At 37.1% G+C, this 23346-nt stretch overlaps 1 protein-coding gene across 1 annotated transcript; it reads right to left on the bottom strand.

Moving 5' to 3' along the window:
* Nucleotides 1–684: 684 nt before the first annotated feature.
* Nucleotides 685–21558, bottom strand: CALB1 (calbindin 1). The gene is made up of 11 exons (XM_061122874.1): nt 21251–21558; nt 20665–20741; nt 16513–16587; nt 7816–7899; nt 7653–7709; nt 4116–4193; nt 3372–3427; nt 3243–3282; nt 3062–3115; nt 2117–2188; nt 685–1776 (listed from the first exon to the last, which is right to left on the bottom strand). Exons 1-11 carry the CDS (start codon nt 21327–21329, stop codon nt 1663–1665), a joined length of 786 nt encoding a protein of 261 aa, XP_060978857.1. The 5' UTR covers nt 21330–21558; the 3' UTR covers nt 685–1662.
* Nucleotides 21559–23346: the final 1788 nt, after the last annotated feature.

Raw genomic sequence — 23346 nt, 5'->3', positions numbered from 1 at the left:
CCATTAGATGTCTTAGGGTGTAATAATTTTGGTAACCTACATTTCCCATGGATTGATCATGGGTTACATGTTCACTGACTTTTTTGAGGAAGAAAACAAAAATACAAGAAATTATTAAAGTTATTTTCATTTTTATTTATTCTTAGTAGTTAAATTCAGCCTAAGTCCAGTGCTTCCATTTACACACTAAAAGCAAAGCCAGTCTACCACTGAAATCATATGATAAATTTTATTTTTTGGCAATCTCTTTTCTGTTCATTCTTGGGGGAAAGAAATACCTCACTTTTTGTTATTTATATGAATTGAGAAAATCAGTGCTGAATTTATAGAATGGCAACATTCAAAGTGATCCAGAACCACTGACTCTTTGGTAGTGACTATAAATTTCAGAGACACATCTCTCATAGTTCCCTGCTTCACAATCAAAAAATGAGAAATCACCAAGCATGACATGTCAACTATAACCAGTATAGTATGTTCTAGCTACAAATATGAAACTGTGGCTTGAATGTGTGTCAAGAGAATGTTTTAGAATTACCCTTGCTAAATAAGATAAATGATTGCATTAGCATTTCTTTCCAGATGTTCTTTTTAACTCATTTGAAACTATAGATAGAAATAGAACTAGTTTGAATGCTGATCAGTATGAAATATAGAATTCACAGAATAGACAAAATTGTTTGTGTAACATTCAATAATCAGGGTGCCATGAATTTTACCTTAAAATTCACTTATGTAGTAAAAATAGGGCTGTCGTATCCAGAAAAAAATTATTTTCAGAGGCAACAGTTACCCTTGGTGGAGAAGAACAGTTCTACACAGAAAGAAAATCCAAGAAGTATGCAAAGTAAACACCAGGATACTTGATATATAATTTAATCAGATAGTACATAGACTATGACATAAAACAGCAGTTTCCTAGAATAATTATAGGCTGCAGGACATGAAACCAGTTAGAAAATGGGTTGAGGTCATACTCTTTGACAGTAGACTTATAAATACAAATACAAACGTAGAATTAGGTAGATCTATGCATTGTCTGCCTTTCCTTGTCATCAAATCAACTTGAACCAGTAGATTGATAAGAATTCAAGCAGTAGAAGTATTGCTGATTCACTAAATTCTTGCCCAGTGAAGTGAGACTATTAACCTCATAGAGCCGTGATTAACTATTGATTGATAGTTTGGTATTTTAGATGCAAAAGCACATTTCTTCCAATTGGAAATACAGCTTAGAACCATTTTGTTGGGCAGACTTCAGATTGTCTGAAATAAGAATGCTTAGCTTGTTACGTATAATCCTTCTATTCAACAGTGACACACATCAGAGACTAGGATTTTAGAGACTAATCCTGGTGGATTTCTGAGGGAAGTCTTGTCCAACGACATGTACGGAAGGAAGAATATGTTAGGTTATTTTTTTTTCATTGGGTGTATTGACTGGCCTAAGCATAGACATCCTCCTTCAGTCATATGGTTACAAAAACTGTACATTACAAAGAGTATAGAAACAATTTGAAAAGACTGTGCCACAGATCTTGGATAATTATCTATATGCAGTTAAATTTACAGATACAAAAGAAAAGACAGCCTACATCCTTATGGTGCACAGTTATTTTTTAGAGACAATGTATCACTAATGAGTGGTCATAGTCTTCAACCCTAGTTGTCACCAGCAGAGAGAATGAGAGCCAGATCCGTTCGGTATAGCTTCCCTCCATCCGATAAAGCCATTATACTTTTCTTGTATGTTGGAATATTATTAATATCCAGATCCTAAATAGGACATAGACGGTATTATAATCCAGTTAAACGTGGAAGTGAATTAACCACTGTCAAGTAATAAAATATGAGGCAGAGCTGCTTGTTATACCAATCCATTAAGAAGAGTTGGATTAAACTCTTATACAAATGTGAATAAAACACAAGGTAGCTTTTCAAATCTATTTATCACAGTTAAACACTGATTCAGACCAGTATGAAATCAAGTTAAGAACTGAAATCTACTTCTCCTCTATAAAGTTTTAAAGTAGATTCTCCAAAGTAGATGTGTGGTTGCATCTGGATGGATCCATCAAGTTTGCTTAAGAAGGAAATGGCAAGGTAACTAGATTACCTGTTTATTTTTCTCACACAGATCCTTCAGTAAAGCATCCAGTTCATTTTCATCTATGTATCCATTGCCATCCTATGGGAGGGGTAATAAAATAATATGTAAGCAAGCTCACCCATAAAAAAGGCAAAGGTAGTAAAATGGAAATAATTGAAATCCTCAGAAAATCTGCCTACTGCAAATTTGGCAGATATGCTAACCTCGTAGGTCAGACCCTCAAATTTTTAACTGCTCCAAAGTTCCAAAACGGATACGAATTTCCTCTCATTCAGGACCTTACCTTTGTAAAATGCTTTGAAATTTTCAAAGTGATTTTACATTTACTATTTCCCTGTATGTTAACAATATCACTACCTCTCGTTGAAGTAAGAAATTAATCACAAGTGTTTTGCTGGAGGGAGGACATAGGCATGGGGAAAGTATATTCCCGGCCGGTAATAGAGGCGGGCCATTATCACCTTACGCAGTGAGAGAGCTGTGCTAGGGCCTCCAGAGGACTGGCCTGGTCCAGGAGGAGAGAAATCAGAAGGAACAAAGCGTGTTAACTACTGACGTCATGCACAACCTTTCCTCACACACGTGATCTCACTATACCCTACGTGGGAGAATCCCTGCAGGATATTTTCATCTAGCTCAACCCTCATTCTACCCTGCAGACTGAGTATTATTATCTCTTGGTTACCAATGAGGAAATTAAGGATCAGAGGAGTTTGGTATCTTATTCACAGTTCACAGGAGATAAATTGTAGCATGGGATTTGAATCAAATTCGTCTAATTTGGGATATAACGTAATTCATTTCCTATGACAAGAATAAATGGGCTGAGTAATTTTAATAGCTCATGTTTCTTTAAATATAACCTTGAGTTTGAGGCTTTTTCCCTTTTTGAGCATATTCCGAATTTTTCTAAAAAATCAAATTACAGATAAGAAACAATTTTTTTTTTACCTGATCGTATAACTCAAAAGCTTTATTGAACTCTTTCCCACACATTTTGACTCCCTAGATGATAGAGAAGAGGGCAAAGATTAAAATGCTACAATTATATTTCATTGTGCTTCCCTTGGCAGATATCCCACATTTTAACCTTTTGAGAAATGTTATGTATGGTAGAGAAAAAGAGAAATACCTGAAATTTAAGAAGAAAATTCTCCTGCACTGGTAGTAATCTTTTAAGAGAAAAACATTATATAACTGCATTAGATTTTTAACAAAGGTCAGCTTATAATGATAATATTTGCATAGTTCCTAAACTCACCTGGCCATCTCAGTTAATTCCAGCTTCCCATCATTATTTGAATCAAACAATTTCAGCTGAAAGACAGAAGGCATTATTTTGTATTGAAAAAAAAATATTTGTTGCATAGAGAAGGAAATTCAAAATAAAGAAGTTTGAGTAATCAGTTACCTATATAGGCGGCAAAATTCTAGAAACTAGCATTTATTAAACTTTCAGTGCAAAATTTCAATTCTATGACTTGTCAATTACCAAAGTTTATCACAACAATATAAAATAGAGTAAAAGTGATCTTACGCTAGACTTCTGGAACATCATTGTTTATTTTTCTTGCAAATATGTGTTTGTATGTATCAAGATGTGGGAGATATGGTGTCTGGCACTACATAGCACATCCTGAAACTTTCCAAATAATAATAAGAAAATAAATATTTACTTTGTTTTCCTCTTTTACAGCATCAAAGAGTATAAGCAGAAAATATGAATCAATCCTTACAGAATAAATTTTTGAGTAAGTGATCTTTTGATAGATGAAAATTACCTAACTCCACAAGAAAGGAAACACTCATACAAGGAAGCCTTGAAGCTAGCCTTACAAGGTAGAAGCTTCATAGGTATTTCACTTTTCAAATGAAATGATACATGTATGCATATAATGCCCACACCATGGTTTATTTATTTCATCCCGTATAGTCTTGGGAATTAGCCAGAACACCGTAATATTTCATAGGCTCTTGGCTATAATCTTTTCAAGATCAGTCTTACCATTAGGTCTGTATACTCAGCTAGTTTTGTATCATCAACAGTCTTGTTTGCTTTTTCCAGCAAGTCCTTTAGAAAGTTCTGTTAAGACAAAAAACAGATAAAGTTCATCAATAACAATCTGCTTTCTTTACAGCCTGCCTTGGAATGGAACACCCCAAGAATACAAAGAAAGCCTCTTTTTGAGAATAGGACTGGATGAAAGGAGGACACTAGGAGAGGACGTCTTGGCATCCAGCAGTGACGCTCCCTTGAGAGGCATGACATCTGCCTTTTATTGAGACCTGATGGGTCAGACCATGCTATGGTATGCTATGTGTTTATGATTTCAATTTAAAGAAAAGTTAAGATTGTGCGCCATGTAGGATTCAGAGTAAAAACTTATAAAGCCAGCTAGCCCAAAGGATGCATGTCTTCCTAATGGTATCTTCACAGATACTCATGTGATTCTTCTCTGAGAAATAAGAAACACTATGCCTGGGTGCATGCTAAGTCATTTCAGTCTTGTCCAACTCTTTGTGACCCTATGGACTGTAACTTGCCAGGCTCCTCTGTCCACGGGATTGATTCTCCAGGCAAGAACACTGGAGTGGGTTGCCATGCCCTCCTCCAGGGATTGATCCTGTGTCTCTTATGTCTCCTGCATTGGCAAGCAGGTTCTTTGCTTATGAGCTACTTGGGAAGCCCAAGAAACAGAATGGATCCCCTATACCTTTCTGAGGTATGTGAACGATTATTAGTATACAAGGTGGAGATCTACCCTTAATTTCAAGTGCATTTTCTGCCCTTACAATCTGTATTTCCGTATCAGTGTATAGCCAGTGTGAAGCACATTTCACTAGAGGCTGGATTAGCTTTTAGGTTCGATGCAGCCCAAAGCACCTTGGTTAGAATGTTTCACCTGACTGTTCAAACTAAAATAGTTGGCTGCAGGCGTTACCTAATTCTTGAAGGATATGAATCACATCAAAGCAGAAATTAATATGGGAAGGATGAAAAAAAAGATGATTATTAATTTGACAGTTGGAGTTTAGGAGTGATTTTAATTTTTTCACCAGAGAAATAAATCAAAGAAAAGCTTTCAAAAGCTTGCCATATAAATGACAATGTAAGTACTTAAGAATACAATAGTTTTTCACTTTGTCTAGTGCTTTTCATTTGCAATTTCTTTATTTGTTCAGAAAATGAATTACTGAAATTATGGAAAACTGAGCTGATATGTTAAGACATTACCGAAGGATTGGGTTTCTTCAGCTTTGATGTCATTTATCTGCCTCCCAAATTTTCTAGTTCTGCTGGGATGATCTAACTTCATTATTTTCAAGGAAGGAGACTTTTTTCTTGGTTTCATAAATTTATTTTCACTTCAAACATTCCACTTAAAATTCAAAGTGAAGCATGGAAAATTCGAAGTTATCTGTTGGGGATGAATTTTATTTTTGAACCATATGAGGCTTTTGTCAGAGACTAATTGGGTTAAAAATCCTCATCAGAGACTAAAATGGTGGTCACAAAAATAGCCTGGGAGAAACTTCAGGACGCTGAGATTCAAAGTCATGTCTGAGAGCAAGCAATGTTTTACTCCATTATGGAATCTTAAAATTAGCTTTCTTGAAAGATCCATTAAAAAAGAATGCCAACTTATCTTCAAAATTCCCCAAAGAGAAGTACTTCTATTTAGAATCTCTTCTGAGAATAAAATTTAGAACAAAGAAGGTCAGTATTGGAAATGAGCTAAAGTTTCATTCTAAACTTGAAATGATTTTTAAAAGAATTTTTTTGGTCCAGTAGAATAAAAACACAGTAATTTAACTGTCACCTTGTGGGTTGCTGAATTACAAATTTGTGAAAAATATAGTTTTTGGTGATTTCACGTGAAAAATGTTTGTATTTTTAAGTGTTGTTAATTCCATATGCTTTAGCAATTTTGTGATTATACATGTGTGCTAAGTTGTTTCAGTCTGTGCGACCCCATGGTCTGTAGCCCGCCAGGCTTCTCCATCCATGGGATTCTCCAGGCAAGAATACTGGAGTAGGTTGCCGTGGCCTCCTCCAGGGGATCTTCCCGATCCAAGTATCAAACCCACATCTCTTGAGTCTCCTGCGTTGGCAGGCAGATTCCTTACCACTAGTGCCACCTGGGAAGCCCTCAATTATACAAATACGTGTAACTCAAACAATGTTAAACTATGACCAGGAAACCATGTTTGATTTTCATGTTTCCCTACATACATAACAGCATAAGAGGTAACTCTTGGTGACTAAAGCTGAAAACTTTTGATGTTGTGGGGAAGAAAATTATTACTATTATCAGATAGTCTATGTCCAAAGTTAGGTTCTTTTCCCAAGCAGCTGAGTACTCTTGAAAAATTATCTAATTTCTCTGAATTACAGTTTGTTTGTTTGTATAATGGGAATTATAATACCCCCCCTGCAAATTTTCTTTTGAGGATTAAATGTCAAAATACATTTTAAGCATCTAGTATTATGCCTGCCACATAGCAGGTGCTCAATATTTGTTTCTCTTTTAGTTATTCTATATCCTAAAGATAGAGAAAATAGAGTCTTTCAGACTGAGAAGTATTGAGGTCAATTTAGAGAAATGAGAGAAAGATGGTTTTGTATTTCTGAAAGGCTAGTAAATTATTGAGTTCATGGATAATATAATTTATATTACCTGTATTTCACAAAATCTTTCAGATGCAACATCTTACTTGAGCCTCATAGTAAATTGAGAGGTAGGTGTTACTACCCTCAAATAAAGGATGAAAAAATGAGACAGAATGATAAAGAGATTTGTCCAGAGACAAGACTTGATTTCAGATCTCCTTACCTTTTCCTTCCTATCTCCCTCCTCTCCTACCAGCTCCTATGTACATTTCTGAGATATGAATTGCTGAATTCATTTTCAAAGTTACAGTTTTTCAGAAGTTTGATTTTATGAAGACTGTTTTTCTTGTTGTTACTGAGATGCAGTAAGCCAGGGGCCTTGGAAGCAAACTAGTTCACAGATCACAGCTGTATGCCCTGTTCCGTATAGCCTTCAGTTCAACGCTTAAATTCTCTTCCCTTTTTTCCTCACTGAGGTAACATTAATCCCGCAGAACTCACATGAAGATTAAATAAGACATGTATAAAGTGCCTGGCATACAATTGGTGTCCAAGAGTTGTTTCTTTATCTTTAAACAGACATCTATATAGTTGTTTACCTTATGAAATAAAATGTCAAATTTTAACGAAAATAATCTGACTTATTTGGCTTAGTGTACCATCATATATCTATCTCTCTATCATCTATCTTTCCCTTATTAACAATTTGTACACAGCACAGAAAATGTCAGTTGCTAAACAGAATTTCAAGAAGTACTTGCAGTCTCTTTTTTGATGTGGTACTTTATTAACCATGTGGAAGATTGGATGAAAATGTGCCATTGCTTAGCGTTAGTTTCTTTTGTGGGAAGTTTTTTTTTTTTTTTTTAAAACTACAAAACTCATAGTTGTATTTGAAAGGGAAAAATGTGCACATTTTTGTTTGCTTACCTTAAGCTCCTCGGTTTCTATGAAGCCGCTGTGATCAGTATCATATTTTCTCCATGTCTGTAAATAATTTTGGATAAGGAAGACCAAACACGTTAGAAAAGGTCACAATGTCCCTACTTTCAGATATCTGAAGATATCACTCGGTGGCAGAGGTTTCCCATACCTTCATGAACTCCTCACAGGACTTCAGCTGCTGGCATCGGAAAAGCAGCAGGAAGTTCTCCTCTGTGGGTAACACGTGAGCCAGCTGGAAAAGATGGACGAAGCTGGTGAAAGGAGCTTGAACGCAAGTCTCCCTCATTTCCTGCTCTTAGTTTTATTTGACCATAATTTTATTACCCGGAAAACTAGGAGAGGAGCAACATGGCCATCGATTTTCCCTTTCGGATACTTTGTCCCTACAAAGTGCCATGGTGTTTTGCAGCGCTTGCTGCCCTCGAGGGACCGGTTCTCGGGTCAGCGAGGAGGCTGCAGCAGGCATGCCCAGGGAGCTCAAGGAAGCGTGGCTGACACTTCTCATCGCTAGACACACGAGCAGGCTCATCCCGCGGCTCGGCCCCTGCATCTTTGCCGGGCCACAGATCAGGTCTTTTCCTGTGACGACCCAGAGGATGATGTGGGGCCATACATTTCATAAAAGAAGAAGCTGAGAGACATGAACGTAGCAGAGAGGACACAAGGCCAAAAATGAATTCTGAAGTCGGAGGAGAAAGCTTGTTAGGAGATGCATGCAATATAAACTCAGGACAATTGTAAAACAATAGAGAGAGAGATGGGAAAAGACACTTAACAGTGAACAGTGGGAGCTGAATGGGAATATCAGTTCTCAAATGTTTGGCGTCTGCTAAAAGGACATCTGTTGCTTGAGTCCAGGGCTTAAATTTTATTTGATGATCTCCCTTGAGTGACCCAATGACATTTCTCCTAAGGTCTCATTTTGTAACTTCAGTGCTCCTTTTTTTTTTTTTTTTTTTTTTTTTGGAGAAGGGAAGGACTCCAGATCCCATTTTAAGATGAGTACAATCTATCTATTGTGCGCAGGAGGGGCGGGAGCTGGACTGGTGGCCTAATGAAGGTGTGTGCTCTATTCCTGGGCAGCTGCTAATTAGCTGTGGTCCCCAGCAACTCCCTCAGCCGTTTCTGGAACTTAGCATGCTCGTCACTTAAAACGAGGAGTTGAAATAGAAACCAGTGTCTCTTAAATGTATTGGGTTCAAAATGACTTTGAGAATCTGTTAGAATCACTGCACCTTCACCATTAAAGAATGAACCTACAACACTATATTTCATCTAATTTCCAGAAGTTGGTGAATTCCCTGAAGTACAGGCATGGACCCTCATCTGTGAATTTTAGACTAAAAAACCTGTGGACTAGATTAACCTTTAGGTGAGTATATATGCCACAAGTCCACCAAATTATATAAGACTCTTCACACTTTAAAAAAAATTGTCCTTTTAGGTCCATTAAAAAATTTAAAATATAAAATGCATCATTCTATCTTATATGCAAGTAACCTCAGCTTCTTTATGCTGTATATGTCCTTTAACTTATCTTGTTTTTAGACCTTTGAAATAATATCTCAAATTAGAATCATTCAGGCACTAATAATGGGATGAAGCTAAGGGGCAGAGCCAGATATCTTGTTAGGATGTTTGATATGACTGTCAGAAAACATTTTCTTATTTCCAAACAAAGGTCACTAGTATGGTTATGTGTTAATGCAAGCATTGATTTAGGAAACAGGAAATAGCCAGTGCCAACTCTTTCCTTATTGGTATGTAAATTGTCAGATACCACTTTGTAAGCTTTTGGTAGACCTACCCATAGACCACCCATTTCAGGAGGGCAAAGACTATTCTTTGTTTGCATCCCCTGAATACTTGGTGTGGTGCTCAGCATGTTAGGTGCTTGACATAAATGTTTGGAATTGGTTAATAATTTTACTTCATTAAAAATACCTACTTAACATGATTTGTAGTGAGCATATTTTTTATCTTCATTGTGATTTTCTATATTGCTTGGATTTTCAAAATTACTGTACATTGTTTTGAACAAAATCATAATTTTTCTTAAAAAATCTACTTATCAAAACCCATAAAATAGATAAAAACAGAAAAACTAAAAGATGGAACTAGCAAGCAATGACCACATGTAAAATTAGGGAAATTTTAACCTCTTCTGTTTCAAAAATTAAACTTCACATAACTTGCATAAAGTCCAGAGGTCTCTAAGAATGTCAAATATAGAGATGGTAAAACTGCTCTTCATGTTTAGTATAAATGTGTATTTCTTCACCCCTGCTATTTTGGTTCTAGTTGGTTTAATTATAATAAAATACATATTATATCTACATGCAACATAGTCAATCTTTTAATTTAATTGAACTTTTAATGTTAAACTCAATACAGTGCCATGTTTTTTTTTCCTTTATTTTTTATCAGTGCCATCATATTTTATAAACATAAGCAATGAGTCTTAAACACATAAAACACTGTCATAAGTCAAACCAGCCACTAAGAAAGAAGCAATAAGTACGTGTGGATAAGATGTGGCTGTGTGCTCAGTTGCTAAGTCATGTCTGACTCTCTGAAGCTACATGGACTGTAGCCCACCAGGCTCCTCTGTCCAAGGGATTCTCCAGGCAAGAATACCGGAGGGAGTTGCCATTTCCTTCTCCAGGGGATCTTCCCAACCCAGGGATCGAACCCCAGTCTCCCACCTTGCAGGCAGACTCTTCACCGACTGAGCTATGAGGGAAGCCCCTTCACAACAAACAAATAACATAACAAATCATCTTTTTGTGTGTGTCTTTTTTTTGCCACATCATGTGGTTTGTGGGATCTTAGTTCCTGGACCAGGGATTGAACCCAGACCCTTGGCAGTGAAAGCATCTAGTCCTAATCACTGGACCACTAGGGAAAGCATATGAATCAATATTCAAATTTCAGAGCTGGGGGCAGTAACTCTCCAGCTGTCGACTCTATGACCATATCTACAAGGTGCCTGAGGTCTTTTATAGAAGCTGTTAAGTAGGGCTGTTGTTGCCTCTATTTCGCTAAGTCACTGTTGTTAACAGTAGTATTCTGTATTACTTGTTCCAAGATTATTGGTGATTTCTTAATTTTCAATCTGCCTGCCTGCTTTTTAATAAACTCTCAAACCTTTATTATGGGTTGGAGAAGAGAGTTAAGAGAAGCAAGGAAATGAATGGAAGGCAGATAACTGTGGCTACTAGGAGAATCTTTCAAAGCTTCATTTACAAAAATGGATTGCTTGTCACTGAGAGTGGGAAGGCAAAAATTTCTCTCTACTTGCCTGTCTTCTCTTTCAGTCTATGTACATCTTGAGGAAAGGGTCTGTGACTTAATTAATGTTTCTTTGCCTGGCGCCTGCAAGAATTTCCATAGATATTGTACTCAACCAACGAATGAGGGCAGTTGACCATCCAGGGTCAGCATAGGCTGCGAGAATTCAAATAGCTTGCTGCTAAGCTGTGGATAGGGGTTGGGATGGCCACTGTGACTGCCATCAGAGTTCTCTTTAGGTGCTAGGAGTGTTGTTGTGGTCTCAGCTGGCAGGTCTCTTGGGGAGATTACCTGGGCTGACGAGAGCTGTGACCCCAAGATGCACATGGGGATATAAAACCTAGCTCTCTCACTCAAAACTTGGGACATCTCTGAAGGGTTGTCCCAGTTCAGAGCTCACTGTAAGGTCAGCCAAAGTTGAGACTGTATCACAGCCCAGCGTCTCGCTCTGCCCAGCTTTGTTCTTTTATTTCCCTTGGACTGGCACTGATTCCAAGAGCACTTCCTAATAAACTTCCTCATTGCTTCTCTTCAACTCAGATACGGTCCCCAAAGGAACCAACCTGTCCCAGAACAGGGATCTTCACCACCTCTCTTCTATTACTAGCCATAATATGGAGCTCTTGACTATGTTTTGGATTAGGTTGAAATCCCTTGCTGTGGCTCATGTGGCCATGATTCAGAACCTGCAAGGCACTGGACTGCATGCTGGGGAGTCATAGTCACTGACAGTAAGAACTTTACAGGGAGGCAGATAATGAAAAATCTTATTTCAGACAATTTCAAAGCAAGAGATAACTACAGTGGTAAAGCTACACGCTAGGTGCTAGGAGAGGACATGTGAAGGACAATTTTACAAGAAATATAAATGCCTGAGGTATATCTTTTAAAGCACACACAAGGCATAATTTTTGAAGACAGTCTTGGTGCATGTTAGATTCTTTCGACACATATTAGTAAAACATTCACTTTCTTGGTTTGGAAGCCAAAGAAATATTTTTCTAGCCAATGAGAAGTGAGTCCAGGAAATTGGAAAATTTTAAAGGCAAATAATCTTTTCACACAAATTAAAGGCTAGTTGAATTTAATAATTTGAATTTGACAAGTTATAAGAGTGGAGAAAAGATTGACATTAAGAAAAGTGGCATAAATTTTCTAATGAAATATTTTTATTTTTAATAATAATAGCAAGTACATTTGTTGAGTTTTTATAGTGTACCAGGGCTTATCTATTTTTGACATGTGTTATCTGATGTTGATATTCATATGTCATCCATGTTCATTCACAGCCAAGGAAACAAGAGGCTCAGAGAAGGTAAATGACCTGCTATCACATAGCTTATAGTTGGAGCCAGATTTGAAATCAGTCTGACTTTTTGATTTTGAGACTCTTGTCCTTTAACTATCACCCTCCATTAAAATCTTCAGTCTTAATAAGCTATTTTTAAAAAATCTATCAAGAATGAAGTTCTAAATCAGATTCTATTGTCAGTCATTTCCCCGAACTCCGAGGTAGAAAACTGTGTATGCTTAGTCACTCAGGCGTGTCCAATTCTTCACAACTCCATGGACTGTAGCCCGCCAGGCTCCTCTGTCCTTGGAATTTTCCAGGCAAGAATCCTGGAGTGGGCTGCCATTTCCTCCTCCAGGGTATACTCCTGACCCAGGGATTGAACCCTCACCTCCTGCAAGCCTCCTGCATTGCAGGTGAATTTTTTACTGCTGAATCACCAGGGAAGCCTGAGGTAGAAAACTAGCTTACTATTTAAAAAATTACATTTATTATGGTTAAACTTACATGCTTAAATCCCACTATCAAGAAAAGAAGGAAAGTCTAGAAGAATGCCTGCTTCCCTGGGAGGGTTATTACAATTTTACAACTGAAATAGCTTTCAGATCTATTTTTCCGGTGGGTGCACTGACCTGGACAAATAGACACAGTAAAACTCGAGAGGATGCTATTTTCTCATACCATGCCCAAGCGATCAGGTGAAAAGTTTGCAGATTTGACATCCAGCTAAGGGAAACATCTATACTTAATGTGAGCACCAGAGAAGGAATTTCTATTATCTGCTAAATCATTCAGTCTCCCTCTTTGACTATTTTAATCAATCTTCTCTGCAATAGAGCTATTAGTCTGAATAAATTTAGAACATTTTGACTGTCATGGTATTTGTTAAATTCTCTCAGAATTTCAGAGTTCCTGTTTTGAGTTTGTATCAACAATCTCTTTATTATCAAGCTGTATTTGTGTGAATTTGAAAATCTATTTAAAAGACATGAAACTTAAAAGTTCATAAGAAAGCATATTCATACATTACCCTTCTTTTTACATGTTTTTACATGTCTAGGTAGTAAGAGCATGTTGTTGGAAAGTGTCAGTCAACTTCTTTAAAACAAAAGTTTGAAAGTTACCCACTATATTTTCTGATCTTTTGAACAACACATTTCAATTAAAGCCAAGTCAATTTGACCTGGAAAGCAGACTACCACATAAATACCATTTGGTTTACTTCGATTAGATTTTGATGAGCCCCTGAATACACCTACTAAGTGGGCAATACATAAGCAAATCTAATCTCTTTTCCCTTTGAACATGAAAGTTATGGTGTACTTGATGTGAGCTGATAGGAATCTGTAAACTATTATAAATTTTGGAAAACCTGGTTTTTTTTTATTCCTTCAAAGCTGGCTGAAATTCGTGTATTTATGTTCCATGTTATACATAGGATTTCTTAGCAAGTGAAATGTGTCAGATTGGAAAACAGAAAGGATGAACTTGACTTAACACAATCTCCTGGTGACACCAGAGGGCACATTATAAATTCAGGCATTCCCCATTCTCCATTTCCCCATTTTGCACATGTAATCTGTAGCTTTCGATTCCTTTTTTCCAATGATTTTTGTAATCTCTCCTTTTTTCTCATCCCTGCTCCTTAACCAGGTTAAGTACGATCAACCTGTCTGTGAACTACAGCAGCAAGCTCTTCCCTGTTCCCCCACTCTCTCCTCCTCCTTTCTCCAAGTACTGACCCTCCTCACTTCCTTCTGTGTCTTGGCTGATAACTCTGATTAATAAAAAGCATTCTGGAATCAGAGTCAGATCTAGGCCTATATAAATGTTCTGTTACTCCTTGCCGGTGGGATCTTAGACACATCATTCAACCTTTCTGAGCTTCGATTTCTTTACCCTTAAAGTGAGAAATCTTGGTTAACTTTTCCTCTGGGTCCCATGCAACAATAAGTTCCATGTCCTGGAATAATTAAACTTTCTAATTAAGTCTTACATGGGTTCCCTTCTCTTCCTTTAAACTCTTTCTGCTTTCACTGATTGACAGTTCTTCCCAAATCATGTTTCAAGTGATTGGGTCAAATAACTGCTCTATACTTTGTGCATCCCCGTTCAACCTGGCTAAATTTAAGCCTTGCCATAAGTAATCAATGAACAGAAGCTTGAACATATTTTCTTTTGATGCAGAAAATATGTGGATTATTAATTGCAAAAAAAAAAAAAAAAGAAAAGGCTGAGTGGTTTAGAGGAAAGTGGCTGAAATTCTATTTAAGCTACAGCTTTCCTCAACTATAAGCTTATTTTATTTTGTTATGAGGATCAAATGAGATCACATGTTTGAAAACACTCCATAATTGTGTGCATGCTGAGGCCCTTCAGTCATGTCCGACTCTTTGCCCTGGATTATAACCCTCCAGGCTCCTACGTCCAGGGATTCTCCAGGCAAGAGTGCTGGAGTGGGTTCCATAATTGTGTAATGTCATACAAATAAATGAAAATTCTTTCTTACTGTTATTGCTATAAAAGTTCCTCAAGTCTTCATTTCAGTCTTCATTAACTTCTTCATTCTCTTTTGTTAACTATCTCTATCTTTCCTCACACAGAAATCCTTTTCTTTCATGTAACAGTTTCTTTCCCAAGCTTCTATGGAAATTCCTTACATCAAATCTCTAGGAAAATGTATCTGGTAGTAACTCCTAGCTTCTCATTCAAATTAGACCTCAAATAATACTTCATGAATGGTTATTCCATATAATATGCAGTAAAATATAGATTCAAAATAGATTTATTCATCTTATCCTTTTAAAAATGTAGAATCTATGCGAATAAGATCCATGCTTTTTGTGCTACTGTTGCAACCTAGGGTCACTGAAGAAATTAAAAATAGCTGAGTCCATTAGAGTCCTTAAGGTGAAATACATTAAATACAAGACGACAATCTTTCCTGTACTAGAATTATAAAATATGCCAAACTCTCAAATAGCCGCATCTATAATCTTACTGATTTCAGAATTTCTGACTAGTTTTGAATAATTAGATTTATGTCATCTCATTTATGTTCATTTCAATGTTATTTTTTATCCTTGATGATTCATAGCTTGATTAGTTGGCCTCTATGTCAATCTATAAGTCCCATTACTATTAATTTATCTACTTATATAGTAATGAGTTATGCATAGGCAAAGGGAAAAGTGTATACTCCAGGGAAATATTTTAATTACAAAGATAATAATAGTATGTCCTTCTTTAACTCTATTTGTAGTAGCTGTTTAAAAATAAGTATATTTCACATTGACATCACTGGTGTCCTATAACATCAATTTTTGAAAACCAGGTTAGTTCTCTGAATCAAAGGTAAATTATGACTAAGAATACTTCCCAATCTAATACACTAGGAACATTATATAAAGAACATAATTATGTCTATTATTTGATATATTTTAAACTATGACCTTATTAATTTTTCTGGACAAAGTTATCCACTCAATTTCTCTAATGAGTTCCAAAGATAAAGAAAATAGCTGAGACATTAGATTTTATAAAAGTAAAAGTACCGTTTCACATATCTGAAGAATGCAAAAGAGTTAATGTATAGTCAAAGTTTTGCTTCCTTGATTCATAGACAAAAAAGTTGTCCTCACTAGGAAAAGATAAGATTTGACACCCAAGTTTCAACTTTTAAAGACTCAAAAGAAAACTATACCTACACATCATAAAATATTCACTCACTTTGAGTTCTTGTGTTTTTACATGGCCAACTGGCAATTTAAAATGGAACTTCAGAAAACAAAATGCAACTTTTTGCCATGATATCATCTTTAGGGACTGCAAATAGTTCATTTTATATTCTAACAGAAAATTCTGCACTGTTAATAAGAAATACCAGCGAACCATGGTTCTTGGTTAGCGTTTTATTGAACTGAGGCTGGTAACGTAATGGGACAAGTACTCACCCAGAAGTTGGAGACCTGAATCTCTAACTGCACCAGGGCCAGCAGACAGTTGCATAGCCAGAGACAAATCATTTGACTTCTTTAGGTCTTAGTTTTGTAATATGTTAAATTTCGGCTTGGATTATGAAAATTCTTAGGTCTGTTTCATTTCTGAGCAGTTTTTGATTTTATATCTCTGAACAAAAGATAGCATGTTATGTAAGTAAAATAAGCCTCTTAGAACAGGTTTTGCCTATCAAGTTTGAGTTGAATACAACTCCAAAAAGCTCCCTTATTAAAACTATGTGAGAACAATGCATAAGTTCCTTACCTCTACAATTCCTATTTTTCCATCATCTCTTTGTCCATACTGATCCACAAAAGTTTTCATCTCAGGTGATAACTCCTAAAATTATAATAAGCCAGGTAAGAAGAAGGTTTTTTTAAAAAAGCAAACAGTATGCTTGTTATCATGTTAATAACTTTTTACAAAGAAAAACTGGAATTAGAATCGTTTAGAATTATGCATATTGATTAACCTTTTCATGAATATTAGGATATAACTAATGCACCAGTTTTACTGGTTTGAAATGAAAGACATAATTTCTGAATCAGTCATTATGATTTATCTTCTATTATTAGTTTTGAGAATACGTTATCCTTTAATAATGTAGTCAGAATTATTCTGTTCATAGCCTTTAGTGAATTTAAATATAGTGATCCTTTTGAATGTACCTTACCACTACTTGCTTCCGGGAAGATTATTTTATATTGCTGTACTAATTATCCTATAACATATTCCTTATTATAACATGCTTTATCCATGGAAGTTAATATTGTGTTTTCAATTTGGACAAGCAAATGTGAATGTTCAAAAGCAACGCATTTGTAAACAAAGACAGTTTCCAGTGTGGAAGAAGCTGGAAATGCTTTTACAAATTAAAAATCAGAAAAATTTGTGTCAGATTAACAAAAATGACTCGATCAATTTGTACTTTCATTAGAAACAGGCAATACTGATGACCTTAGTTTGGATTACTGACTATATGCTGAGGATCTTTGCCTCCAAGAGTAATTTAGGGAGCAGTTCTCCAGTGTTTCCTTGTTTCCATTTTCTACCGAGAGGATGTTCTTGCTCCCATTTAGTTAGTACAGAAGATATATTGAAGAGGGACGAAGTGAAAGCTTTCATCTCGTTTGACTTATCTTTTTCAATCTATTCTATTGCTTACATAACCTCTTCACATATTGACAGAACAGATAGCTCTGAACAGTAAACTAATGACCTGAACATAGATAGAACTAGTATTCAGGAAGTTGGATTTATACCCTTGGGTCCTCAACATAGCCCATTTAAAATAGCCCTATTGCATTAACTGAAGCCGATGTAAAATAGGTCAGCCTTTATGAATGCCCTATTCTGTGTCCTTGGAAAAGTAAATTAAGGTCTTGGTTTTTATCATAACTAACAAAATGGTGATAGCATCTATCACACACATTTGATCTAGGGATAAATATCTTAATAGAGTGTGAGGACTGTACTGAGGCTGAATATTATTATTACCAGTGTTACAAAATCCTACTTTGGTTAAAGGTAAATATCTTTAATAGAAGGTAACAAACAGTAGTTAGGCAGCCTAAAATAGGCTTAAAAAACCCCTTCCAATATGGATTAATTTCAACTTGCCTTTATTACCTTAAACAGTGCAAAACATAATTACAATGATAATGATAATAGGTTAAAGCTTTATAAAAAAATAAATGTAAATTTTAAAAATGCTAGTTCTGAAAGTATATTGAGTTATTATATTTCATTAATGTTATATTCACCCACAGTTAATACTAGTGAAATTTTTGAAATTTCACATTATTAATATGCTAAGCCAAATAATTTTTCCATTAATACAGTAAAACCTGTTATCCTATTGCTAGAAATGCAAAGAAACCTGGTTTATAAGTTCAACCTTTAAGTTCTAAAAAAAAAAGAGAAGAAAAAATAGATAAAAGTTGATTTAATACAGTGAGGCCAGTAGTGAAATATTTGTCCAGTACATGAATGTTTCAATTCATATCTTGATTTAGATTTTAACTATTCAAACCTATATTACAATAATCAAGCTATTAAGCAACTTCATATAATCCTGAACCTGTGCTCAGATTTGGTACTATTGGATTATAATCCAACAATAACATCTTCCAATATTCTAAGATTGGAAACTTAGCAGTAGAAAAAAATAATTAAGATCTAAAATTTAAAAAACTCTAACAAGTCATTGTTTACAAAAAGTATATGTATTAAAATGGGAAGAGGAAAAGAAATATCTGAAAACATGTATAGAGTTTCTAAATGTCTGAATTCCTAAGCTGAAAATAAATATTTAAAATTACTTCTAGAAAAATTAAAATATAATCATTTAGCTGCTGGAAACATCTTTAAAGGTTTTAATTAGAAGTTTTATGGTAAGAAAGATTTCCCAACCAGATATTTTAGATATATGTATTTTAACTGTAGATGAAAATGTTTTGTATTATTAGTCAAAGATACATAGATCTATAATGATAATATTGCATGAATTTATTTACATGGTAATGTATAAGATGGTATGGAGAGAGTATATAAAACATTTTCAATTTTATTTGATCCCGTCCTATTACACTTTCAAATTTATGTAATATCAAACCTGGTAAAACAATTCCCAGAGTGTCGTGTGCGTGCTCAGTCATGTCCGACTCTTTGTGACCCCATGGACTGTAGCCCGCCAGGCTCCTCTGTCCCTGGGGTTCTCAGGCAAGAATACTGGAGTGGGTTGCCATTTCCTTCTCCAGGGTAGATTCCTGACCCAGGGTCCCAGAGTGCTCTCTGGTTTTAAATCTGTTTGATTTAAATCACTGGATTTTAGCAACTGATAGCTTTTAATGCATTATAAATCATTTTAGTGTCCTCTGGCATTCTTTTGGAGCTTCCCTGATAGCTCAGCTGGTAAAGAATCCGCCTGCAGCAATGCAGAAGACCCCTGTTCAATTCCTGGGTTGGAAGATTCCCCTGGAGAAGGGATAGGCTATTCTTGGGCTTCCCTGGTGGATCAGATGGTAAAGAATCTGACTGCAATGCGGGAAACCTGGGTTCGATCCCTGGGTCGGGAAGATCCCCTGGAGGGAGGCATGGCAACCCACTCCAGTATTCTTGCCTGGAGAATCCCATGGACAGAGGAGCCTGGAGGGCTAGGCGTTCTTTTGATATGTTGTACAGAGATGTGTGCCACACAATTTTCAATTTAGATAGAACAAAAAGGTGACTATTAGTGAATTATATGTATAGATATATATATGTATCACCATACTTCTCAGTCTTGTCCAACTCTTTGTGATCCTGCGGGCCACAACCCACCAGGCTCCTCTGTCCAAGGGTTTCTCCAGGCAAGAATACTGGAGCGGGTTGCTATCCCCTTCTCCAGGGGATTTTTCTGACCCAGGGATCGAACTCAGGTCTCCTGCATTGCAGGCAGATTCTTTACCATCTGAGCCACCAGGGAAGCCCATATTTATGTATACTATTATGTATACAACTCAGTGCTGGAGGTGGTGATTTGCTAAAAGCTCACACAATTATATTTTCCTCTAAAGATATATCTTTGTATCTTCATATATATTTGTTTATATATAATGTAAAATCTCTATGCTGAGAATATCATTTCTTAACAGGCTAATTTATGCCTAAAGGAAGTTATTCACAATTAGTAAAAATTAACTGATAGCTTAAATTACAAATATAGCTTATTTTCAAAATGCCACTAATTGCTTCCCGTTAGAGAATCACTTTGCATGTTTAAAATGTGTGAAGTTCTTAAAATTACTTTTTACATCTCTAACTTTTGATTTTCTTCCTCACAACAGAAATGAATCCCCTTTTTGCTAAATTTCTTGCTCATTATTATGTTGCAAAGTTGTACAAATTAACCCCCAGTGAGGAGAGACATTTTCTTCTCACTCCAACCACATCAACATTACAAGAATAATAATTGGCAATAGAATAAGAGATCCATAATCTGCAGATTGGTTTCCTGACCTCCAAGGGGCAGAAATGTATTTCTACTCCTTTACTTTTCAGGCTATTAGAGAGAGGTTAAAAATTACCTAACTGAACTCAATAGAAGAGGTGGTGATCTGCTAACAGGTCTCACCCACACTTTCCTTTTAAGTACGATTAAAACACAAGTATACAATCTTTTAAAAGCTCTGATTTCATATTGTAGGGCTTTTTCCCTTTAAGGAATTTCTCTCTCTCTCCTTTGTCTCTGCGTCTCCCCCTCCTTCTCCCTCTCTTTCTCCCTACACAATTTCAAAAGGCACTCTTTCTCCCCTTTTCAGTAAATAAATGTTTACGTTCCCGGAAACCATTTGATTTCGCTAGTTCTTTATGAGAATGCTAGAATATTTATTCAAGGGCAAAGGTCTCTTTCCTCCCTTGCAAACTTCAACCTACCAAACCAGCCTTCTTCCGCGCCTGCTGGAGCTCCTGAATCAGGTTCTGAAGCTCCTTTCCTTCCAGGTAACCACTTCCTGTAAAGACAAAGAAGCCCCCGGTTGTCAGACATTGCACTCTAAGTTTCTTCCCCGTTCAATTTCCACAACAGCTATTTTCCGGCCACCGGAGAGGTCCTATCTTGGCCTCAATATTGATTAACCCGCAAAAGATACACGACAGGGCAGCGGTCCCCTCCTGGGAGAGACCCACTAAGGGCAAAGGAGGATGGTTGGGGTGATGAGTGCAGCCGTAGAAACTTTTCAGGGTAGGGTCTCTCGCTCTCGCTACCCTCCACCCCAGCCCCCCACCTTCTATTAGTATCATCCTTGGAGAAAGAAAGAAAAAAACTTTCAAGGTTTTGGGATAACATAGAAACATCACATAAACTTTAAAGTTCATGGTTGGCAGCCAACTGGAGAGAGATTAGGGAGATGGGGGAAGAAGCAAAGAAAAGAAATGAAGGATAATCGGATCAGGAGGCTCAAGGAAAGGAAAAGGGTGGGACAAGCTTCTTCGAACAGTTAAAAAGATAAAAGATAATCACCGTCAGCGTCGAAATGAAGCCAGATCTCAAAAAACTGTGAGGCTGTGATCAGAGATGACTGCAGGTGGGATTCTGCCATCGTAGAGCGGAGTGGGTGGTCTGCGTGGAGTATGTGTGTGTCCGCGCTGAAGTGGGCTGAGAGCCTCAGGGTATAGGTGCGTGTGTGTCTGTGCACGTGCGCGAGCGTGAACGTGTGTGTGTGTGTGTGTGTGTGTGTGTGTGTGTGTAAGAAGAAATCCCGGGCTGCAGGAGAAGGGAACGCAGGCCGCCGGCGCCGCCAGTCGCTGTCCTCGGTGCTGCTCGGCTCAGGCGTCCCCGGGAGTCCTCTCTGCGCCCCGGCTCCCGCTCTCCGTATTTATCCCGCAGTCGGGCCGGGCCACGCCTGCCCCGGCCTCCCATCCCTCAATCCCGCCCTTGCAGCAACCTTCCACCCCTCCCTTCCCGTCTCCTCCTCTCCTCCCAGGAAAGCGAGCTGGAGCCCTAGCTGTGAAGTGCAGAAAGCAGCAGGTGGTGGGAAAGCCTCAGCTTGGAGACAGCTTGCTGAGAACACTCATTTCCCTCCACATTCTCAGGACCGAAAGGGATCTTATTCCTGAAGAGTATAGTGAAATATCGTGTGTGAAGAGGTTTTGACTTGCAGATGGAAGAGGAAAGCTAATGAAGCGTAGAACCACATAAAGGATGCTTACATTGTGTCTGTGCCTCTGTGTGTGTGTGATTTCTCCAAGACATTTCGGTTATTTGTTTGAACAAAGTCAGGTGAAAATTTAGCAAATATTAGATTAATTTGATGAACATATGCAATGAATCTATTGGTATCAATAGCTACTCTATTTTGTGCTTGTTGAGGACCATCACATGAGTATTTGTTAAGATTGTTTATATAAACAAGCCTTGCCAATATGAGAAAGCAGGATGATGTTTTTTTTTTTTCAACTTGAAGCAGAATTATAATTGAAAAGTGACAGAATTTAAACTATAAAATCACAAAATGTAAGGAGAAGGAAATGATCTTTAGAGATACTGTGGTTTACTTCCTTTGGGTGTAGAAAGACTTAGCAAATTAAAGAAAGAGAAACCATACTGAGGTGAGCTAATGAGGCAAGACCCTGCTCAGTGGCTGGAACACACGTATCTCTCCTTTTTGCTATGCCAAGCAAGTTCTGTTAAAGAGATTTTCAGAAGTTTTTGGAAGTTACCATGAGAATTGGGGAAAGAAAAATCTAACTGAACATGTTATGTATTTTAATATAATAAATGATGATTTATTATTTACTTACAGACTGTATGCAGGTCAAAAGCAACCATTAGAACTGGACATGGGACAAGAGACTGGTTCCAAATTGGGAAAGGAGTACGTCAAGACTGTATATTGTCACCCTGCTTATTTAACTTATATGCAGAGTACATCATGAGAAATGCTGGGCTGGATGATTCACAAGCTGGAATCAAGATTGCTGGGAGAAATATCAATAACCTGCAGATGACACCACCCTTATGGCAGAAAGTGAAGAAGAACTAAAGAGCCTCTTGATAAAAGTGAAAGAGGACAGTGAAAAACCTGGCTTAAAATTCAACATTCAGAAAACTACGATCATGGCATCTGGTCCCATCACTTCATGACAAATAGATGGGAAACAATGGAAACAGTGACAGACTTTATTTTTGGGAGGTCCAAAACCACTGCAGATAGTGACTGCAGCCATGAAATTAAAAAACACTTGCTCCTTGGAAGAAAAGTTATGACTAACCTAGACAGCTTATTAAAAAGCAGAGACATTACTTTGCCAAAAAAGGTCTGTCTAGTCAAAGCTATGGTTTTTCCAGCAGTCATGAATGGATGTGAGAGTTGGACTATAAAGAAAGCTGAGCACTGAAGAATTGATGCTTTTGAACTGCGGTGTTGGAGAAGACTCTTGACAGTCCCTTGGACAGCAAGGAGATCCAACCAGTCCATCCTAAAGGAAATCAGTCCTGGGTGTTCATTGGAAGGACTGATACGGAAGCTGAAACTCTGATACTTTGGCCACTGATGAGAATAACTGACTCTTTTGAAAAGACCCTGATGCTGGGAAAGATTGAAGGTGGGAGGAGAG

The sequence above is a fragment of the Dama dama genome, chromosome 21 (assembly GCF_033118175.1).
Source record: "Dama dama isolate Ldn47 chromosome 21, ASM3311817v1, whole genome shotgun sequence".
Taxonomy (NCBI): Eukaryota; Metazoa; Chordata; class Mammalia; order Artiodactyla; family Cervidae; genus Dama; species Dama dama.
This window is presented reverse-complemented; position numbering and strand designations above follow the sequence as displayed.

Excerpts from the sequence above, each read along its gene's own strand:
- CALB1 (XM_061122874.1), bottom strand. The coding sequence starts at position 21,329 with ATGGCAGAATCCCACCTGCAGTCATCTCTGATCACAGCCTCACAGTTT. Across the intron at positions 3,428-4,115 it reads CTGAGTATACAGACCTAATG|CTGAAATTGTTTGATTCAAA; the intron begins GTAAGACTGATC and ends TCTGTCTTTCAG. Across the intron at positions 1,777-2,116 it reads TGTGTGAGAAAAATAAACAG|GATCTGGATATTAATAATAT; the intron begins GTAATCTAGTTA and ends TGTCCTATTTAG.